Source organism: Ceratotherium simum, chromosome 4 (assembly GCF_057802395.1).
Source record: "Ceratotherium simum simum isolate JZ-2026a chromosome 4, ASM5780239v1, whole genome shotgun sequence".
Lineage (NCBI taxonomy): Eukaryota > Metazoa > Chordata > Mammalia > Perissodactyla > Rhinocerotidae > Ceratotherium > Ceratotherium simum.
In genome coordinates this window covers 47,486,891-47,508,054 of record NC_141903.1, presented here as the reverse complement: position 1 = coordinate 47,508,054, position 21,164 = coordinate 47,486,891, and the positions used below count along the sequence as shown (strand labels likewise).

At 40.8% G+C, this 21,164-nt stretch overlaps 1 protein-coding gene across 1 annotated transcript; it reads left to right on the top strand.

Moving 5' to 3' along the window:
* The first annotated feature begins 4,334 nt into the window (after positions 1-4,334).
* Positions 4,335-21,164, top strand: PHAX (phosphorylated adaptor for RNA export). The gene is made up of 5 exons (XM_004420254.3): positions 4,335-4,480; positions 5,993-6,606; positions 9,046-9,166; positions 10,722-10,805; positions 19,899-21,164. The coding sequence occupies exons 1-5, from the start codon at positions 4,385-4,387 to the stop codon at positions 20,166-20,168; spliced, it is 1,185 nt and encodes a 394-aa protein (XP_004420311.1). The 5' UTR covers positions 4,335-4,384; the 3' UTR covers positions 20,169-21,164.

Here is a 21,164-nt window from a genome sequence, read left to right as displayed (position 1 = left end):
GCCCGAAGAGCCGCTGAAATAGAGCCCCGCCCCCCGCCCGGGAGAGCTCATTGGGCAGGCCCCGCCCCGCCCCCGGGCACGCCCCCCGCCACCGCCCCGCCCCGGGTCTTCCGGAGGAGCCCGGAGCTTAGGCCCGGCCAGGAACATTGATGGTGCCACCGAGAGTGAGCGAGAGGGCTACTGCCATCTGGTGAGAGACGCCGGGAACCGCGGCACCAGCTAGAAATTCTTTTCAGCAAAATATTGGCTGTAAAGTACAGTAGGTTAGAGCAGGGCTTCTCAGACTGTAAAGTACATGTAGTCACTCGGCCATCGTGTTAAGTGCACATTCTGATTCAGTGGGTCTGGACGGGGGTCTGAGAGTCAGCATTTCTAACCAGCTCCCGAGTGATGGTGACGCTCCTGTTCCGTGGAGTAGCCACGGAGGGTTTTTTGTTTTCACTGGTTTGTTAAATTACAAATTAGAGTTTTCTAATTAATGAAAAATTTTAAATTATGGTACTTCCTTCTAAATATCCTGCCAGGGTATATTCTTGCTTTTGAAGAACAAAGACAGTTTTGATTAATTTCCTTCATTCTCCGTTTCTTCTATCTTCCTGCAATATCCTTTTCACCAAACCTCCCTTACCATGCCATCTCCCATTTAATTCCACAATAACTAGGCCTACCCTATATAACGGAAATACTAACATCTCAATCAGCATGATCTGGACGTGAGTTAAAAATATACACGCACGCTCAAATCAATTGAATTAATAGGTGTCTCAGTGATTCCCAGACTACTTTTGCAAAATTCTACTTGTCTCACTACTTGCCTGTGGTCTTCCACACTGCAGCCAGACAATCACTTTATGTTTCTACACAAAGCCTGTGTTTTCCTCCCCCTGTATCTTTGCCCTTGCTGTTCTCTCCACCTGTAAAACCTGTCCTTCCATCTCTGCATTCGAGCTTGAGCTTTGTCTGTTCCACCCTTATGGCACAAATGATTTCAACAAATACTAGGCATGTATCAAGCAGCTACCAGACACTGTAGTAAGTGCTGGAGATACATGAATGATGCTTCCATTTGTAAATGTTATATTTTTCCTGGTTAAGGCAAGGACCATCTCCCACTCATCCTTGCATGGCTCCCCAATTCCCTGCATTGTACCAGGCTCACGTCCCCTTACATGAATGAATGAACAAACGAACCTATGAACACACCTCAGGAGTAGTAAGCATGGATACCCTGTCCAGCATCAGTAATCTCTATCAACAACCCAGCTGTCATCTTCCATCTATCCCTAGGACTGAGGCACTAACTTCATTTTAATTCTCAGACTTTTTAACTAAGAATTTGATTCTCCTCACTTTCTGGCTGCCAGCAAGATTCTTTGTACATATATCCCAACACCATGCCTTTCCTTCCCTTCTCCTCCATTTGATTCAAAAAATGAAAAGACATTTATAGTGGCACTAAATTTTAGGAGCAACACATAATGCCCTCAAGGAATGTTAGCTTCCTTCTCTTCACTAAGTCAAGGAGAGGTTCATGACTGTCTCTCTAAACTAGTTCTGGGAAGATGGACACCAGCAACTACCCTCATTGAAAATAGGGATTGCATCTCTCCTCCACCTCCTTTTTTCAAAACTCACTTTGCCCTGCCCAACAGGAGGTCGGAAAAATCATAAACAATGAATTTTGATGGGGCAGAGCAAGAAAAGATAGAATTAAATGAATCATATGAAATCACATTTCCTATATGAAAGACAATCACATAGGAAAGCATATATAAAACTGCACTGCCCTACTGAACTCAGGATACCTTGAACCAATTAAAAGTGGCAGAGTTTGCAAATGGCCAATTCAGCTTTTCAGATGACTTATCAAAGGCGTCATATAGGGCGGTGATTAAAGCAAGGAGTCTGGAGTCACAGCATAGGTACAAATGACCTGTGCTTAGGATGTCCTCAGTGAATGCTAGCTGTCTTCATTCTTCACAGATAGCTGGCCACGAGGCAGAGGGATGTGACCTGAACATGCATGCTTGCCCTAAGGCAGCAGTAAATTGGAGAAATCACCACCACCCAGGATATAATTTCATTATTGCAAACTCAGAACCTGATTTGTCAAAGCATAGGTGAGCGACACCATTGCTCTGGGCAGACCCATTAATCAAGTTCACAAAAAGTAATGCCACAACTAGAATGCTGGCATATTATTTTATAGGGAAATTATCTTCAGAAAGGACCAACCATTCACCTCCTTTAATCACTGCATTCTCTCCCAGGATACAAACTACCTATCTGGTTGTTTAATGGGCCCAGAATCAGAAGAAGAGCTGTTAATTAACAATATATGATTCTAGCGTTTAATGGCATCAAGTTGTCTGAATTAATCTATAGAGTCAATGCAATCCCAATCAAAATTCCAAAATTGGCAAGCAGATTCTAAAGTTTAAATAGAAATGAAAAGGATCTAGAATAGCCAAAACAATTTTGGAAAAAAAAGAAAAAATTTATATTACTTAATTTTAACAATTATTATAACAATTTTACGATTATTATAAAGCTACAGTAATCAAGAAAGATGGTGTAAAGATAGACATAAAGATCAATGGAACAGAATAGAGAACCCAGAAATAGACTCTCTAATATACAGTCAATTTTCAATGCAGGTGTCAAGGAAATTCAATGGGGAAATGATAGTCTTTTCAACAAATGGTGCTATATTAATTAGATATTCACATGCAAAAAAAAATGAGCCTTGACTTTTACTTCATACTATATACAATAACTAACTCAAAATGGACCACAGACCTAAAGATAAGAACTAAAACTCTAAAACTTCTAGAGGAAAACATTGGAGAAAATCTTTAATGTGAAGGGCTGGTCTATGCATTATACGATATTTAGCTGCATCCCATTTACTATATTTTAACATAGTAAAATGTTAATTATAGCATGAAATTTGACTCCTACCTCACACCATACACAAAAATCAATTCCAGGGGGATTGTAAATCTATGTAGGAAGGATAAAACAATAAAGTTGTCTAAGAGTTAGGAAAACTGGAGTCAAGACAGCTCTTCAGTAGCTTAGCTGTGTAACCTCTCTTCATTTGTCAAAATAAGAGATTGGACAAGGTAATTTCTAAGTTCTTTTATAGGTCTCAAATTCACATATCAAAAATCTAGATTCATTCTTTTCCATGCAGTCTAAAAACATATCCTAAGAAATTATAAAACGTTTGTAAAAATATATGCTAATTGCAAAACTGGCTACAGCCTAAATGTACACATCAGAGACTAAAAAAATGATGGTATCTCCATGCAGTGGAATACTAGGGAATCATTAAAAAGAAGGAGCTAGGTCTTTATATTTTGGTATAGAAAGGTGTCCAGGATACACTGCTACATCCTTTTTTTAAAGCAGATTACAGAATAGTAAAAGGTATAAATAATAAGATTCCTTTCATGTAAAAAAAAAATTTAATAAATATTTCTTGATCACCCATTATAATAGGTCAAGAAAATATAATAATAGGTCACTAATTATAATACAAGAAGTCAGTGGGCTGGATACTAGGGGAAACAGTAAATAAAACAGACATTTTAGTGGAGAACTCAGACAAAAACAAAACGAATACACGTATGACTATTGATGCCGTGAAGAAAAAAAAAGTTCAAAACTAACAATAGAGGATCCTGTGGTCCAAGAAGGCCTCTCTGAGAACGGAGCATTTAATCAGAAACCTGAATCATGTGAGAGAACAACCTGTGCAAAGAATGGGGTGTCCAGGGTGTTGGAGGGGTCGGCCAAGCAGAGGGAACAGCAACCGCCAAGGCCTTGAGCCAGTAAAGAACAAATGGTGCCGAGGAACGACAACGTGAGCAGCAGCAGCGCAGCTGGAGAGGGGCACAGAGCGGGGCCAGCGGCCTTGTGCTGAGAACTCAGGCCTTATTGTGTGGAGGGAAGCCCCTGGAAGGTCTGAGCAGGCCGGTGACCTCAGGTACTGCCTGAAAGGCCACGTGTAGAGCGGATTGCGCAGGAGCAAGAATGGAAGCAGGAAGGCCTGCCCGGAGCATCCAGGTGAGGAGTGTGAAGCCAAGGGAGGAATCCCGATGGCCGCTGTCCGGGCCCAAATTTTGCACGAAAACCAAGTTTGGAAGAAAATGCGCCCAAGTGTCGGGGAAAGGGATTCGTCTTCCCGGAGTCGTTGGAAGGAGTGGTTTGCAATGACGATGCACATCGCTCAGTCTTGGCCCAGGTCTCCCGGCGAGGCCGCCGCAGGCTGCCGCGGCGGGAGGAGCCCCCTCGCGGGGGCGCCCGAGCTGCCGCCGCCGGCCGGCCCTTCCCGCCACCCCGCCGGAAGTGCTCTCGCGACCCGCCGCGCCGCGGGAAGATGGCGCAGGAGGCCGGCGACATGGAAGACGGGCAGCTTTCCGACTCGGATTCCGACATGACGGTCGCACCCAGCGACAGGCCGCTGCAGGTGCCGGTGAGTGTGAGGGGCGGGCGGGGGGTCCTGGGCGGTGGGAGGCGGGCGGCGGTGAGGCTGAGGGGCGCGCGGAGCCCGGGCTGCGGTGAGGGACGGCGGCTGTCTCCCGGCCGGGCGCGCGGTGCCTGGGCGCGGGGGGCGGCGCTGGCGAGGGCAGCGGAGCCGGCTGTGCGGAGCCTGGCCCGGCGTCCCGCGGCGAGGCGGGGCCCGCGAGCCTTGCGGCCTCCTGGAGGCCGGCGTGCAGCCGGCTCTTCTCCGCCTTCCACGCGCCCTTGTTCGTTTTCTGAACCTACCCGAGTCCCCCACTCCAGCGCCGCTAGGTTGTCCCGGAAGGGCAGATTTTGCCAAAAATGTAGAACCTGGGAACATCGCCCCGAAACAGCCTGTGGCGCTCATTTTCGCCCTGGGCAGATAGGGAGACTGAGGACCGGGAGTGAAGTTCATCACTTGCTCAGGGGCCTGCTCTTTCGTATTCCCGTCGAACCTAGCTTCGTTATGCGATAAGGCGTCACCAGGTTTTGCATTAGCCTCCCAGTTTTGTAAATGGGAGTTTAAATGGGACCTCAGTAAATACTTGGTTTAATACAAAAAGCAAAGGTGATTCCTTTTGCATATAAATGTCTTAGGAAATTGGTACCAAGATGTTTTGTTTTTCAATCTCTTTCAGGTTGTTTTGCACAGATTAACCCATGACTTGGTAAACTTAATGGCATGGCCTCTGCAGTTTTAAAAGTAATATGTCAGGGGTTTTATAAGGAGTATAGTCACAAAACCAAATAAATGAAGTTGATGTGTCCAAATGCAAGACAGGGATCTTTGGAAAAAAAGAAAACAAATTCTGTTTTAACTGCTAGTAACAGTTATTGTGTATGTTATTTTCAAACATTTTGACAATAACTGAAAAGATTGAAAATCTTCTAAAGGTGAGAATTAAGAGCTTTGGTAATTTTTTAGAAGGAGGCCTTAGAACTAAGTGCTGCATTAGCTATAGAAATAAGAATTTGTGGTTTTATTTGAGACGTGGGTGGACCTTGAGGGTATTATGCTGAGTGAAATAAGTCAGACAAAGACAGATACCATGTGATTTCACTTGTGGAAGATAAACACATAGATGAGGAGAACAGGTTGGTGATTGCCAGAGGGGAAGAAGATGGGGAAGAGCAAAGGGGTAAAGGGGCACATGTAGGATGACGGATGGAAACTCGACTTTTGGTGGTGAGCATGATGCAGTCTATATAGAATCCGAAATATGATGTACACCTAAAATTTACACAGTGTTATAAACCAATGTGACCTCAATAAAATAATTTTAAAAAATAGAATTTGTGGCTTTAAAATTGGCAAATTCCATGTGGAACTTCAGAAAAGTAGGGACTAGATTGGTTTCAGAGATTTCTGAAGATCAGTTCTGCTTCAGAATGATCCGGCTGAATCCCTAGATAATTGTTTTTAAATAGCGCTCAGTGGGTGGAGTTAATGTGTTTGTGGAATTGTCTTTCTTTTCACTTGCAGAAAGCACTAGGTGGGGACAGCGCAGTGAGGCCCTTCCAGGATGCTACAGCAGCGTGTGCTCCAGTATCACATTATCGGACTGTTAAAAGTGTGGATTCGAGTGAAGAGAGTTTTTCCGATTCAGATGATGATAGCTCTCTTTGGAAACGCAAGCGACAGAAATGTTTCAACCCTCCTCCCAAACCAGAGCCTTTTCAGTTTGGCCAGAGCAGCCAGAAAGCACCTGTTGCTGGAGGAAAGAAGGTTAACAATATATGGGGTGCTGTGCTGCAAGAGCAGAACCAGGATGCAGTGGCCACTGAACTTGGTATCTTGGGAATGGAGGGCACTATTGACAAAAGCAGACAATCCGAGACCTACAATTATTTGCTTGCTAAGAAACTGAGGAGGGAATCTCAAGAACATACAAAAGAATTAGACAAAGAACTTGATGAATATATGCATGATGGCAAAAAAATGGGATCAAAGGAAGAGGAAAATGGGCAAGGTCATCTTAAACGGAAACGACCCATCAAAGACAGACTAGGGAACAGACTAGAAATGAACTATAAAGGCCGGTATGAGATCACAGAGGACGATTCTCAAGAGAAAGTGGCTGATGAAATTTCTTTCAGGTGAGCATTTAAATTTGTCCTACAAATGAGCACTTAACCAACTATCTTCCATTTATAGGAAATAGATTCCAGATACATTAATAATGATGTTTCTTAGTGAGATTTTTTAAATTTAAGGAGTGAACTCCAGGCTTACTTGGTTATATGAATGTATTTGGGTTTTCTTAAATTTGGACAGGCCTGATAAAATAATTTTGCAGACTTTTATGAACTTTTAAGCATCTCTTTCCATTTAGTGCTATAGAGCTTTTTAGATAAAAACGTCTTTTTAGTCATGTGTTTTTTTGAGTGTTTTCAAGTACCCGTGACTTTTTTTTTAATAGCTTTATTGAGGCATATTGTACACATGATAAAATTCATCCTTTTCAAGTGTTGATTTGTTAATAGATTTATTAATTGTACCACCAACACCATAAATCTCTTTTAAAACATTTCCATCACCCCAATAAGATCCCTTGTACCCATATGCCCATTTAAAGTTAATTGCTGTTCCCATCCCCAGATGACTGCTAATCTACTTTCTGTTAGTATAAATGTGCATTTTCTGGACATTTTATATTAATGGAATCTTACAATGTGTGGGCACATGTGCCTGGCTTCTTTTACTTAGTGTAGTGTTTTTGAGATTCATTCGTGTTATAGCAGGAGCAACACTTTGTTGATTTGCTTATACATGTGCATGCGCCCACATACACACACGTGTACACATGTTCATATTGACTTGCTATTCCACTTTTTGGCTATTATGAATGCTGTTATGAATTTTCACATGCAGATCTTTGGACATGTATTTTAATTTCTCGGGTAACTGCAGGAGTAGAATTGCTCGATATATGGTAAATTTATATTTCGTGTATTTTTTTTTTTTTTTTTTTAAAGATTTTATTTATTTATTTTTTCCCCCCAAAGCCCCAGTAGATAGTTGTGTGTCATAGCTGCACATCCTTCTAGCTGCTGTATGTGGGATGCGGCCTCAGCATGGCCGGAGAAGCAGCGCGCCGGTGGGAGCCCGGGATCCGAACTCGGGTCGCCAGCAGTGGAGCGCGCACACTTAACCACCAAGCCACGGGGCCGGCCCATATTTCGTGTATTTTTAACAAGTTCAAATTTTGTTTAACTTGTCATTAGCTCTAAATCACTGATGAACAGTGTTACAAATTTGAAAACAGATACGATTCAAGAGCGATATAGCTGGTAGGAAAACTAGTATTTACTTTCCAGGCAAGCCTGTCAACACTAGTACTGGATTTTTAAAATACTGAGCAAGTTTGGAATTTGAGTGCTGGAAAGGAACTTAGAGATTTTGTAAACCAAAGCCTTCACTTTACAGATAAGGAAACTGAGGCCCAGTAGTTAGGTGGCTTTCCCAAGGTCACAAATTTAAGTGTCAGACCTGGAACTAAACTCTGGTCCCTTTGTTCCTAGTCTAGTGCTCTTTCCACGGTAATGCACTGCCTTCTGTTGAGAAGAAACAGAGGAAACCAGGTCTGGTTAGGGAACTGGTAAGACTTCTGCAATATTAATCCTCCTTCATCTTTGTGGAGTGTAGGCTCTGATGTTAGAAGTGTTACTTAGGCTGCCTGTGTTTTTACCTCTCAATGGTGAAACGAAAATAATAGAACCTACTTCATAAGGTTGTTGAGAGAATTAACTGAGATAATGCATATAAAGTTCTTAGGATTGTGCTTTTCCCATAATAAGCTGTCAGTAAACATTAGCTATATCCTTTGTTCTGAGGCAGGGAGTCTGTGAGGGAAAGATCCTATCCATTTTAAAGCTCCCAGACATCTCTGGAGTTAGGAGAGCTAACTTTATGGCATAGTAATTGAAAGCAGGGTATATGTTTGTTAACAGGAGTGGACTGCTTTTATCTCCTTTTGCTTTTATGCTTGCGTTCCCCTTGCTGTATGTGCACATTTATTTTGAAATCTGACATAATCCAGTAAGGCAAAGTGAAGAGGCCAGTTATGAGACTGGAGATGGAACCTTGAGGTTACTGTCTGCTTGGTGGATCCGAGATAGGAATGTTTCCATGTCAGTGATTTCAAGGTTAAATATTAAAGATATCAGGGGGCCGACCCTGTGGCATAGCGGTTAAGTGCTCACACTCCGCTGCTGGTGGCCCAGGTTCGGATCCTGGGCACGTACTGATGCACCGCTTGTCAGGCCATGCTGTGGCGGCGTCCCATATAAAGTGGAGGAAGATAGGCACAGATGTTAGCTCAGGGCCAGTCTTCCTCAGCAAAAAAAAAAGGAGGATTGGCATGGATGTTAGCTCAAGGCTGATCTTCCTCACACAAAAAAAAAAATTCAAAAAGAAGATGTTGTTAGAATAGGATTTTGCTTCTAGTTAGGGACTAAACTGGAAACTAAGGTAGATTTCTTCAACTTTATACAAGAAATGAAGTGGTTAATATTACTTTATTTGTTCCGTATCAGGTTGCAGGAACCAAAGAAAGATCTGATAGCCCGAGTAGTGAGGATAATTGGGAACAAAAAGGCGATTGAACTTTTGATGGAAACTGCTGAAGTTGAACAAAACGGTGGCCTTTTTATAATGGTAAGACTAATTGCTCTGTTATTTCCTGTTTTGTATTGTTTCATGTGAGTTTTACAAAACAAACTTGTCTCTGTTGGATATCTTATTTATCATAAATTATTTCAGTGTGTTTCAGATTTTTAAAAACTTCATTAACAATGAAGACTGAAGAAAAAAATTCAGTATGATTTTTGCAATTAATCCTTTCCTTACAAAAAAACATACATAAATTGTAGCCTGTTATGTACAGTCAACAACACACTTCTTATAGGATTCGTTAAGGGTAGGGGCTGAAGTTTTAAGAAAAGAGTCTAGGGGGATCCTGGAAGCTCAGATTTGAGAAGGTGGGTTTTGGAGTTTGGAGAGCCTTGTTTTGAATTCTGAGTCTACAGCTTATTAGGTGTGAGATTTGGCTGAATTATTTGACTTCTTGGAGCCTCAGCCTCCTAACTGTAAAATGGGGATTAATCCTATGTCATAAGGATTAGTTGAGATGATGCACATGAAGTACTTACCACAGTGCCCAGCACTTAGCAGTGGTTTGTTTGATTCATGCATTCTTGACAGTTGGTTCTTGGGGGCAAAAAAAAAATCTTGTTATCTGTAAAGCACAGGTAGATATACAGTATATCTTTGAGTATTAAAATTTCATGGGTGGTGGGGGTGAATAGGAGAAAAATTGTCTAAAAAGGCTCCTGGAGTAAGGGAAGCAATAATGAACACAAAAAGGTTGAGAAACCCTTTACTGTTTGAGAATGGCAGAAAGAGTCCTTCTTTGGCTAGGGCCAGATCGCAGGCAGTGGCAGTTGATTTCGTAAAGTTGGTTTGCAGATCTCATTTAATCCAGCTTTCCCCACAGGATGAGGATGAAGTTTGAAGGACTTCCTTCTTATTTGCTCCTCCTGAATCTGAATGGTAACATCACAAGAGAGTAAATCAATATTATGCTGTAGAAATGGAGAGAAAAGAAACCAGTTAAAATTGATAGCACTGGCTGAGGAAACAGCCTGTGAACGTAGATTACAGAAGTCAAAACAGAAGTTAACAAGAAAACAAATTATAATAATCATGAAGGTACTGGCACCCTTGTTTGTGTCACTGTTAAGGTGCTTTGATTTTCTTTTAGTTCAGCACAAAGTTACAGATTCATCAATATTTTAATACCACAGTAATAAAACTTTATATTCCAGAGAGCTAATGCAAATCTGAATGTTGGAAAGATGCAAGTCCAAATTCACTTTCTTTTGATGCATTCTTTCCTTGTACACTTATTTATAGCTCTGTGCCAGGCACTGTTCTAGACAAGAAAGCTTACGTTGTAGTTGGAGGTGGGAGGGAGATAGTCTATAAAGAATAAATATAATATTTTCAAGTATGTTAGAAAGTGATACATGCTTTGGGGAAAGAAATAGATCAAATGGAAGAATAGAGAGGAGGGGAGAGGAGGACATTGCAGTTAAACTAGAGTTGTCAGGGTAGACCTTATTATCTCCTTAGGCACTTCTCTGTTTAAAAGATACTTGGACCATTTATGGGAAGAGTCTATACAGTATAATTTCTCTGTTCCTTTTTGTAGAATGGTAGTCGAAGAAGAACACCGGGTGGAGTTTTTCTGAATCTTCTGAAAAACACTCCTAGTATCAGCGAGGAACAAATTAAGGTAAAAATGATAATGTCTTTGACTTTAAGATCCATCATAATTTGGCTTGCACTCATCCTCTAGCTTCATTTTCTGTTAATCTCTATCACCTGCTCTGCCTTGGATTGACCAATTTTGTCATTGTCTGATTTCAAGTAAAACTTGGCCTTTTGTGAAGCTCTGCCTCCTCTTTTTCTTCCCTTTCAGAGCCAAGATCAAGATTTCTTTTATGGCAGTTTTTCCTAGTCTCTGAGCATGTAATTATTTTTTCTGCCTTCCTACAACTTTTTGGTAATGAAAAATTTCAAACATGTGGAAGAGATGAAAGAATAGTAGAATGAATACCCATATGTCCTACACCTAGATGCAGGGTTGGTTAATATTTTGACATTCCTGCTTTGCCTATACAATTTTTTTTCTGTACCATTTGGAAATAAGTGGCAAACATAATGACACTCAGCCCTAATTATTTCAACAAGGATCTCCCAATAATGACAATATGGTACATAGGTACACCTAAGAGAAATAAAGACATTTTCATAGTATCCAATATCTAGACCTTATTCTAATTTCCTGAATTGTCCCAAGAATGTGTTTTATACCTTTTTTCTCCCCCAAACCAGGATCCTATCTAGATTTCCACATTTCATTTGTTATATCTCTTTTGGTCTTTTTAATCCTACATTTTTCTACATGATTTGGGCCTTTTCAAGAGTCCAAGATGGTTATCTTTTTTTTTTTTTTAATGAGGAAGATTGGCTCTCAGCTAACATCTGTTGCCAGTCTTCCTCTGTTTTGTATCTGGGACACTGCCACACCTGGCTTGATGAGTGGTGCATTGGTCCACACCCAGATTTGAACCTGTGATCCCCGGGCCGCCAAAGCGGTGCACAGGAACTTAACCGCTACACCACCGGGCCAGCCCCCTGATGGTTATCTTATAGAATGTACCACAGTCTGGTGATTGTCTTCTCAAGAATTTGTTTCGTTCATTCCTCTATCTCTAATATTTCTTTTCCTTTTTTTTTTTTTTTTTTTTTGCGAGGAAGATTGGCCCTGAGCTAACATCTGTGCCCATCTTCCTCTATTTTTTTGTATATGGGCTGCCACCACAGCATGGCTTGATCAGTGGTGCGTAGGTCCATGCCTGGGATCCGACCCTGCGAATGCCCTGCAACTGAAGCGGAGCACGTGAACTTAACCACTATGCCACTGGGGCTGACCCCTCTGATATTTCTTATAAACTAGAAGCTAGGCTTGTTGGTATTCTTAATCATTTTTGTGTTACTAGGGTATCTTATATGGGAACTTTTCTACAGTGGATTTTCACATTCAACATTGATATGTTTTAATTTGTTAGTTAAGGAACATGATTTGCATTTAGCAGATATAATCAAGATTGAGAACTAGCTTCTTGCATAGGAAAGAGGTGATGCACGTGCAACACAGCTGCTCTACGTGAGAAGCTTTGTACTCTCTTTAGTATAACAGTGGGGAATAAAGGTAATAGGAATGTGTTTTTGCTATGCTAATTATAATGCTAATGATGACAGATAAATAAAGCCATTTCTCTTGAGCTGGTGCTCTATGTGATCATATTTTGCATCAGCTCAATGTTTCTTTTGCCTTAAGTTTTCTGGCTATGCACTTCCAGTCATGTTTTTTTTTTTTTCTTTTTGTGAGGAAGACCAGCCCTGAGCTAACATCCAATGCCAATCCTCCTCTTTTTTGCTGAGGAAGACTAGCCCTGGGCTAACATCTGTGCCCATCTTCCTCTACTTTATATGGGACACCACCACAACATGGCTTAACAAGTGGTGCATCGATGCGCGCCCGGGATCCAAACCGGTGAACCCCAGGCCGCTGCAGTGGAGCGTGCGCACCCAACCGCTTGCACCACCGGGCTGGCCCCTCCAGTCATGTTTTTAAAATCTGTTATTGAAATTCCTACAGGAAATGTAATAACTGTAACTGCACATTTGAAATCTCTAGTTCATAACTTCTTTTTTTTCCCTCATTGGAACAATTATTTTGATAACATAAATTTGTAACAATGTAAATTTCCTTAGGAACACAACTATTGAGTGGTAGAACAGAGTTTATACCTTAATATTCCTCCTCCTTCCCCAGTATAACCCCTGACAAAAGTGTGTACTTAGAAGGAACATTCTTCATGAGTTTTTGTTTGATAGCAAAATGTCACTCTTTTCAGAGAAATGACATGATATGATGAAAAGAATTCTAATCAAAATCTGGGTTTTAATATTTTTGCCATTTGGTGATCATATGACTGAGCAGATCACTTACTCTCCCTCAGCCTCAGTTTTTTCATCTATGAAGTGGAGACTTTAATATGTGCCTTGCTTATTTAGTAGAGCTATAAAGGGATTAAATAAAGTAATATCTAGAAAAGCTTTTTGTAAGTAATAAAACCTTGGACAAACAATTTCCAGAAGCAGGAGAGGAGAAAATAACATTCATTCACTGTGTGCCTGGCACTAGGCCAAATATTTCTATGACTTAGTCTTCACCACAGTCTATCAAAGTGGGTGTTACCCTGTTATACAAATGAAGAGTAATAAAAGTGATATGCCTGGGATTACACAGAATGCTGACTTAAAACCCATGTTGTTTTCACTGAATCACGTCTTGAAATTCCACTCTCCTAACGCATTGTGGAAAAGGGGATTTTAATGTTCATTGGTTTTTATGTTAAACTACCAGAAACATTGCATTATAACAAACAATAGAAACATTTGGAATATCTAATAATGGGAGAATATTGACTTATGGGGACATTCTTTTTTTCTTTTTCTAATTTTTATTTATTTATTTTTTTTTTGTGAGGAAGATCAGCCCTGAGCTAACATCCGTGCTAATCCTCCTCTTTTTTGCTGAGGAAGACTGGCTCTGAGCTAACGTCTATTGCCAATCCTCCTCCTTTTCCGCCCCCCCAAAGCCCCATTAGATAGTTGTATGTCATAGTTGCACATCCTTCTAGTTGCTGTATGTGGGACACGGCTTCAGCATGGCCGGAGAGGCCGTGCGGCGGTGTGTGCCCGGGATCCGAACCCGGGCCACCAGTAGCAGAGCATGCGCACTTAACCGCTAAGCCACGGGGCTGGCCCCTATGGGGACATTCTTAAAAGGACTATCTTGTAGCCTCTATTTTTGTAAAGCAATTTTAAGAAAATGAGAAAATGCAATAATAATGAATTTTTTTTAAGGCAAAGTACAAATTTATAAAGAAAAAGGAGTGAGACAATAGATTGGTATGTAAAACACCAAAATGTTACCAGTGATTTGGTCTATTGTGAGAGATTATAAATGTTTTGGCTGTTAAGATTTTTCTGTGTTTTTCCAAGTTTCCTACATGTGCATGGATTGAGTACCTTTGTTATTAGAGGAAAAAACCTGAAGGCAAACAGAATTTTATTATAGGTAATTTTATATGCCATCCAAATGATGATGTTATAGTTATTATTTTAATCGCTATATTGCCAACAGTCACAGTCTGTAGAACTTGGAAGCCAGAACTGAACTGAGTGGGCTTGTTTCCCTTTTTTACATTTGATTTTGTTTTGGTGTGTGACTTTGTAATTATTTAAGTTTTGTTTTAGAAAATATAAGGTTTGTCGGGGCCAGCCCGGTGGTGCAAGTGGTTAAGTGCCTGCGCTCCGCTGTGGCGTCCTGGGGTTCACTGGTTCAGATCCTGGGCGCGCACTGACGCACTGCTTGGTGGGCCATGCTGTGGCGGCGTCCCATATAAAGTGGAGGAAGATGGGCACGGATGTTAGCCCAGGGCCAGTCTTCCTCAGCAAACAAAGAGGAAGACTTGCAGATGTTAGCACAGGGCTGATCTCCTCACAAAAAAAAAAAGAAAGAAAATATAAAATTTGTGAATAAAAAAGTAAGAATAGTTAAAAGTTAATTTGCTATATTTTATGATTTGTGACTCTGCTCTGATTGTGTTTTGTGGTTACCGTGAGGTTTGTATACAAGATCTCATAGATGAGATAGTCCTTTTTTTGATGGCCTCTTATCTCCATTAGCCTATGCAGGTTCCATCCCTTTCCTCTTCCCCTTCTATGTTTTTGTTGTCATAAAGTATTCTTTTTTGTGTTGTGAGTTTGTGACCAAATTGAAGTGGTTGTAGTTATTTTTGACTCTTTCTTTCCCTTTATCCTTTATGTTATAATTAAATGTTTACTAACCTGTTCTGCTATAGAGCTGCAATTTTCTGATTCTATTTATCTCCTTGCTCAAAACTTAGGAGACCTTTGCCTTTTCGTTTCAGGTAGGAGAGCTCCTTTCAACATTTCTTGTAAGGCAGGTCTAGTGGCAGTGAACTCTCTCAGCTTTTGTTTGTCTGGGAAAGCTTTTATTTCTCTGTCATATCGGAAGGATAATTTTGCTGGATAGAGTATTCTTGGCTGATAGTTTTTCTCTTTCAGTATTTTGAATGTATCATTCCACTCTCCTGTAGCCTCTCTCCTCTAGCCACTCTCACTGTAGGATTTCTGCTGAGAAATCGCTGAAAGCCTGATGGGGGTTCCTTTGTAGGTTATTTTCTTCTCTCTTGCTACCCTTAATATTTTTCTTTGTCATTGACTTTTGATAGTTTTAATATTGTATGCCTTGGAGAAGGTCTTTGTGCATTGAGGTAATTAGGAATTCTATTAGCTTCATGTACTTCCTTGTCCAGTTCCTTCCCCAGGTTTGGGAAGTTTTTAGCTATTATTTCTTTAAATAAGCTCTTTGCTTCTTTCTCCCTCTCTTCTCCTTCTGGGATACCTATAATCTTTATGTTACTTTTCCTAACTGAGTTGGATATTTCTCGAAGAATTTTTTCATTTTTTTAAAAATCTTAGTTCTCTCTCTGCCTCCACCTTAATCATTTCTAGGTTTCTATCTTTGAGCTCACTAATTCTCTCCTCCATGTGGTCTGCTATGTTTTTAATGCTTTCTGCATTATTTTTCATCTCATTAATTGTGTTCTTCATCTCTAGAATTTGTTTGGTTTTTTGTTTTTAGAGTTTCAATCTCTTTGGTGAAGTACTTCTGTTCATTCCATCTTAATTTTATTCCTGACAGTTCCGCATTGAACTGTCTTTCTGAGTTTTCTTGTAACTCACTGAGTTTCTATACAACAGCTATTTTGAATTCTGTGTCAGGTAGATTGCAATCTTCTTTGACTTCAAGTTTGGTTTTTGGAGAGCTCTCATTCTCTTTCTTTTCTGCCATGTTACTGAAGTTCTTCATGAACTTCAGTATTCTGAAGTTGAATTGATCCTCTGCCAGCATGTTTGTGAAAGCAGACACCTTTCTTATTTGGGTATGGCTTTGGTTACTTTGGTTCTGAGCTGCTTCTGGTTGTATTTGAGAGCCTGCACTTTCCACCCTCCACTGCCTCAGCTAGAGGCATTGTCAGTGCCCTCCTTTTATCGCTTGTGCCTCTGAGGTTGCTGGTGCCTTGCCTATAATGTCGCTGCAGTCTCACATGTCACCACCAGGGTCACCAGGCTGCGAGCACTTCTGCTGCTTCTGGGGTCACCTGGGTCTCGTGTTCCTCCACTGGTTCTCCATGGGCTTTCCACTGTTTGCATACTGCTGCCCCATGCACCACTTGTGCTGTTGCTCCTGGGTTGTCTGGGGGTGCTGGTTGCACTGCTGTCAGGGGTGCTGGGTTCACAGGTGTAACTGTCGCTGCTGGGGGCCCAGGAACTCAGGGACTTATATGCAGCCCCCTTAGATGATGCTGGTGGAGCCACCATCAGAGGTGCCATCACTGGGGGCTGGGTCATCGGTTCTGCTGTGGTTCCTGAAGCCTCTGGTCGCAGGTTCCCCTGACACCACTAGGGGCTTGGGGAGGCAGGGGCTAAGCAGAGAGAGGTTGTTGTTACTGCTCACTCTGCTGCCTCTGGTCTCTGGCACTAGCTGGTGTGTTTTGAAAACTCAGGTCAGGGTGCCCCACCTCGGCCAGGAAAATCCAAGTTTTGTATATTGTCCCTACTGTTGGAAAGACCTGGGCACTGCCAAGGGAGGGGGAGGCTGTGTGCACACTGGATTTGCTGGGAGATGGGCAAGGAGCAAGCTGTACCTGTTTTTTCTGCTCCCACCATGTCCCCTTGCAGCCGTGTGAGCTGTGGTGCCTGCTGTCTCCACTACGCTTGCAGCGGCGCAAACTGTGGCTCCTGCTGTTTTTGTTCCTGCAGCAACCGCTAGCAGGTGTGCCTGTCAGCATGAGGATCCACGCCCTGGATCACTGCTGCCACGGGAGGGAGAAGGGGCTGCTACCCTAGTTCCGCTACCTTGCAGCAGTCCATTACTCCAACCTTCGGTTGTATAGATGCGTGGATCTCTTATGTGCCTATTGAGCTGTGTAGGGAAGCCTGTGTTGGTCAGTGGGTGTCCTATTGGTTGTCACTTAGAGGGGCGAAACAAAGGGCACAGCTCACTGTGCTATGATGTCGACATCACTCAGTTTGCTTTTTTTTTTTGGTGAGGAAGATCAGCCCTGAGCTAACATCCATTGCCAATCCTCCTCCTTTTTTTCCCTTTTTCTCCCCAAGGCCCCAGTCAATAGTTGTATGTCATAGTTGCACATCCTTCTAGTTGCTCTATGTGGGACGCCGCCTCAGCATGGCCGGGCAAGCAGTGCGTTGGTGCATGCCTAGGATCCAAACCCAGGCTGCCAGCAGCAGAGCGCACGCACCCAACCGCTAAGCCACGGGGCCGGCCCCTGCCATGTGTTTTTAAAAAGCTCAGCTATAATGGTCTTCCTCTGCAAATAGTATACAGTTCAGTTCTTAACTTGTAGAGTTAATTATATAGAAAGACAGATGGGGAAATAAAATTGCTCTCCAGTTATCTGTTGTCCACATTTGTTGTAAAAACATTAACAATAGGCTACAACAACATTTCTTTGGGCCATTCCCCAATTTTTTCTATTTAAATTTATAACCCATGGAAATGATGTTCCTTTTTAATGAGGCTTGCCATATTTGGTGGGAAAAGGAGAACTCATAATTTTACTTAGTGTTGCCAAGCATTTCACTTCTTAGAATTGTTTTTATCAAGATATTTGGATGTGCTTCCATATAAAATGAAAATACTTCTACTTATAGCTTTTTTTATCTCTCCACTTGAAGGTAAGTAGACTCTTGAAAAAAATGTGAATTATTACACTTTTGTGAAGGCAACATAATAGGGTTTAAGAATATGGATTTGGAGAAATCATGTATAAGTTTAGATTTCATACCTTCGCATGTTAGCTCTGTAATCTTGTGCCTCACTTTGCTCATGTGAAAACAAGGGTAATATACCTACCTCATAAGGTTCTTCTGACATTGAAAAGAGTTAACATGTGTGTGAAGTTCTCAGCATAATGCCTGGCGTATAAGTGCTCATTCAGTAAATGGTAGGTAGCCTCATTTTCCTCTGCATTCACCTTTTTTGTCCTTCTTGCACTTTATTCTCACATATGTACCCTCTTCCACCCCCAATCCCTCCTTATTTCTGTAGCAAATACTTTTATTCCTCTTCTTCATCAAAGCACATCTTCTGAAGCTGTCCCTTATTCCCTTAATTTCAGGGCTCCTTACTCCTTCCTCTGCCAATTTTGTGTGCTGCTTATGACTATTTAGCATAAATTTTAGAAAGAGAGGGCCTCTTGCATCTCACCGTCCTCCATAATGCTTTTTATAAACAAGAGATTTGTACTTTGTGCACTTTAAGAGTATACTAGGTACTGGCTTAGCTACAGCTTTTAAGAGTCCCTTCCCAGAAGAGAATAGGGTGTCAGAAGTGTGTCCTGCCTATGCTAGCTTCTGTTTTATTTTTTGTTTTTTATTTTTTGTGTGTGAGGAAGATTAGCCCTGAGCTGACATCTGTTGCTAATCCTCCTCTTTTTGCTGAGGAAGATTGGCCTTGAGCTAATATCCGTGCCCATTTCCTCTACTTTATATGTGGGACGCCTGCCACAGCATGGCTTGATAAGCAGTGCATAGGTCCGTGCCCGGCATCCAAGCCTGCAAACCCCCGGCTGCCAAAGTGAAACGCACAAACTTAACCACTATGCCGCCAGGCCGGCCCTCTAGCTTTTATTTTAAACCTTTGAACCTTCTCTGCCTTAGCATGGTCATTTGGCCTTCTCTTTAGGTCCCTACCCTACTTTCCTTTCTTTTCTACCCTCTGAAACTATACTTAATCTCTCTGTATCAGGGTTCCCAGGTGTTATTTTATATTTTTCTGTGTAATATTTTAATGGAATGTATTTTCTAGTTGAACAGTTCTCAACTGCTGGCGATTTTGCCTCTCAGAGTGTATTTGACAATGTCTGGAGATATTTTTGGTTTTCACAATTTGGGGTGGGTGGGTATGTGTTAGTGGGTAGAGGCCAGGTGTGCTGCTAAACATCCCCTACAATGCACACAGCAGACTGGCTCAACAAAGAATTATATAGCTGGAAATTTCAGTAGTGCCAAGGTTGGGAAACCGTGTCTAGAAGACTCTCATATTTTCATGCTATAAAATCCCATTTCAGGCATTCTGGAATGTATCCCAGTGCTGACTATATTATTTTTATGCCATGTGATAAAAGTTTTTGAAAAAGATTTACATTCTCACACATTGATTACAGTAATGTTTTTTAAGGAATGGAATTTTTCTTGCATTGTTATCAGTTACGTGATCATACTTAGTCACACAATTCACTTTCTCAGCATGGGCAATCACCTATGATTATGATGACATTTCAAAGTTAGTAAATCTTTATTCCAAAGACTTCTGTTTTATCATGATAAATTATATTTTATTTAAATCCTAAACAACATGATTTTCCTACTGTATCCTTCCATTCAGAAAACCTTTAACTACAGAGATGTGTTATGGTAGAATACCGTGGGCCCTAGACCTAACAGTAGGTTGAGTTTGAATCATAGCTTCATCTGCTACTTGCAGTGGGGACTTAATTAGTATCTTAGACTCTAAGTCTAATAATATTTGCTTGGTTTTGGTGAGAAGTGGAATATAAAGAAACAAACTTGTAGTAACTTGTAACAAACTTCTAATAAATGATTGTTCTTATTTACTAAAGTTGTTCCTTTATTGTAGGACATTTTCTACCTTGAAAATCAAAAGGAATATGAAAATAAAAAAGCTGCTAGGAAGAGGAGAACACAGGTGTTGGGGAAAAAGATGAAACAAGCTATTAAAAGTCTAAATTTTCAAGAAGAAGATGATACATCACGAGAAACTTTTGCAAGTGACACAAATGAGGCCCTGGCCTCTCTTGATGAATCACAGGAAGGACATGGAGAAACAAAGTTGGATGCAGAGGAAGCCATTGAGGTTGATCATTCACACGATTTGGACATCTTTTAGTACATTTTGAGGAATAAGGCTTTCTAAAATAACATTGTGATAAACCATTTCTACTGAGATTGCTTCATTTTACTTTGCACTGATAAACATGAAAATCTGGAGAGAAAGAACTGTTTTCTTGTTTTAAATAAAATTGAATATGTGGGGAGATGAATGCAATTGATACAAACGTGTAAAAATCTTATGTCTCATAAAATAGTGAAAAGTACATAGTGGAGGATTTAGTTTCTCAATCTGTTGCATGTGCTAATTATTACTAGTTGATAATCACTTTTGTCCAGGTCATTATAACATGCCATTCAAAAGTCTGTTTTCTTTTTCTGATTTATCTTTGCAGTGAATTATGATTGGTTTCAAAACATTCCATTAAAAGATCCTAATAAGATAGATAAATTGTTAAGCTATTACAAATGCATTCAAATTTAGGTTTTCTGTGCTCTAAGAACTCTTAGGCAGTTTTAAAATAGGGTTATACTGATGGCTTTTCCCACTTATGTCCAGAAGTAAATAAACATCAGAAGATTTTCAAAGAAGCATTGCTTCTTAACTTTAACTTTGTTTTTGACTTCTTATTAATTAACTTGGTCATATACTAAATACTGAGTGTGATCCATACCTTTGTAATTACCATGGACATTTAAAAAGTTCCCAGTGAAGGCCTGCCTAAGACTGTCTTACCCTATGTTAAGGACGTTAGGTATTAAAAATGTCACATGTGCATGAAGTTTTAAATTATGCATTTTTATTGAAGGAAATAAAAGTAGTTTACTTAAGATGTTCCAAGAGTTGACTGTAGTTTATAAAATAGATTAAGAAAAAATATGTAGGAAGCAATTATAAACTATTCTTTGCAGACAATGTGCTTGAAATCTTTCAGTAGTTCCTGAAATGGCATTGAAGTTGGATCTAAGTGGGAAAAGAAGAGGAAAATGGTTATTGGTTGCTTTTTATTCATAAAGAATGCAAAAATAAAATTAGAGTTTTGGCAGTCCTTAA

Coding starts and splice junctions, on each gene's coding strand:
- PHAX (XM_004420254.3), top strand. CDS start 4,385: ATGGCGCAGGAGGCCGGCGACATGGAAGACGGGCAGCTTTCCGACTCG. Junction 6,607..9,045: donor GCTGATGAAATTTCTTTCAG/GTGAGCATTTAA, acceptor GTTCCGTATCAG/GTTGCAGGAACCAAAGAAAG. Junction 9,167..10,721: donor ACGGTGGCCTTTTTATAATG/GTAAGACTAATT, acceptor TCCTTTTTGTAG/AATGGTAGTCGAAGAAGAAC.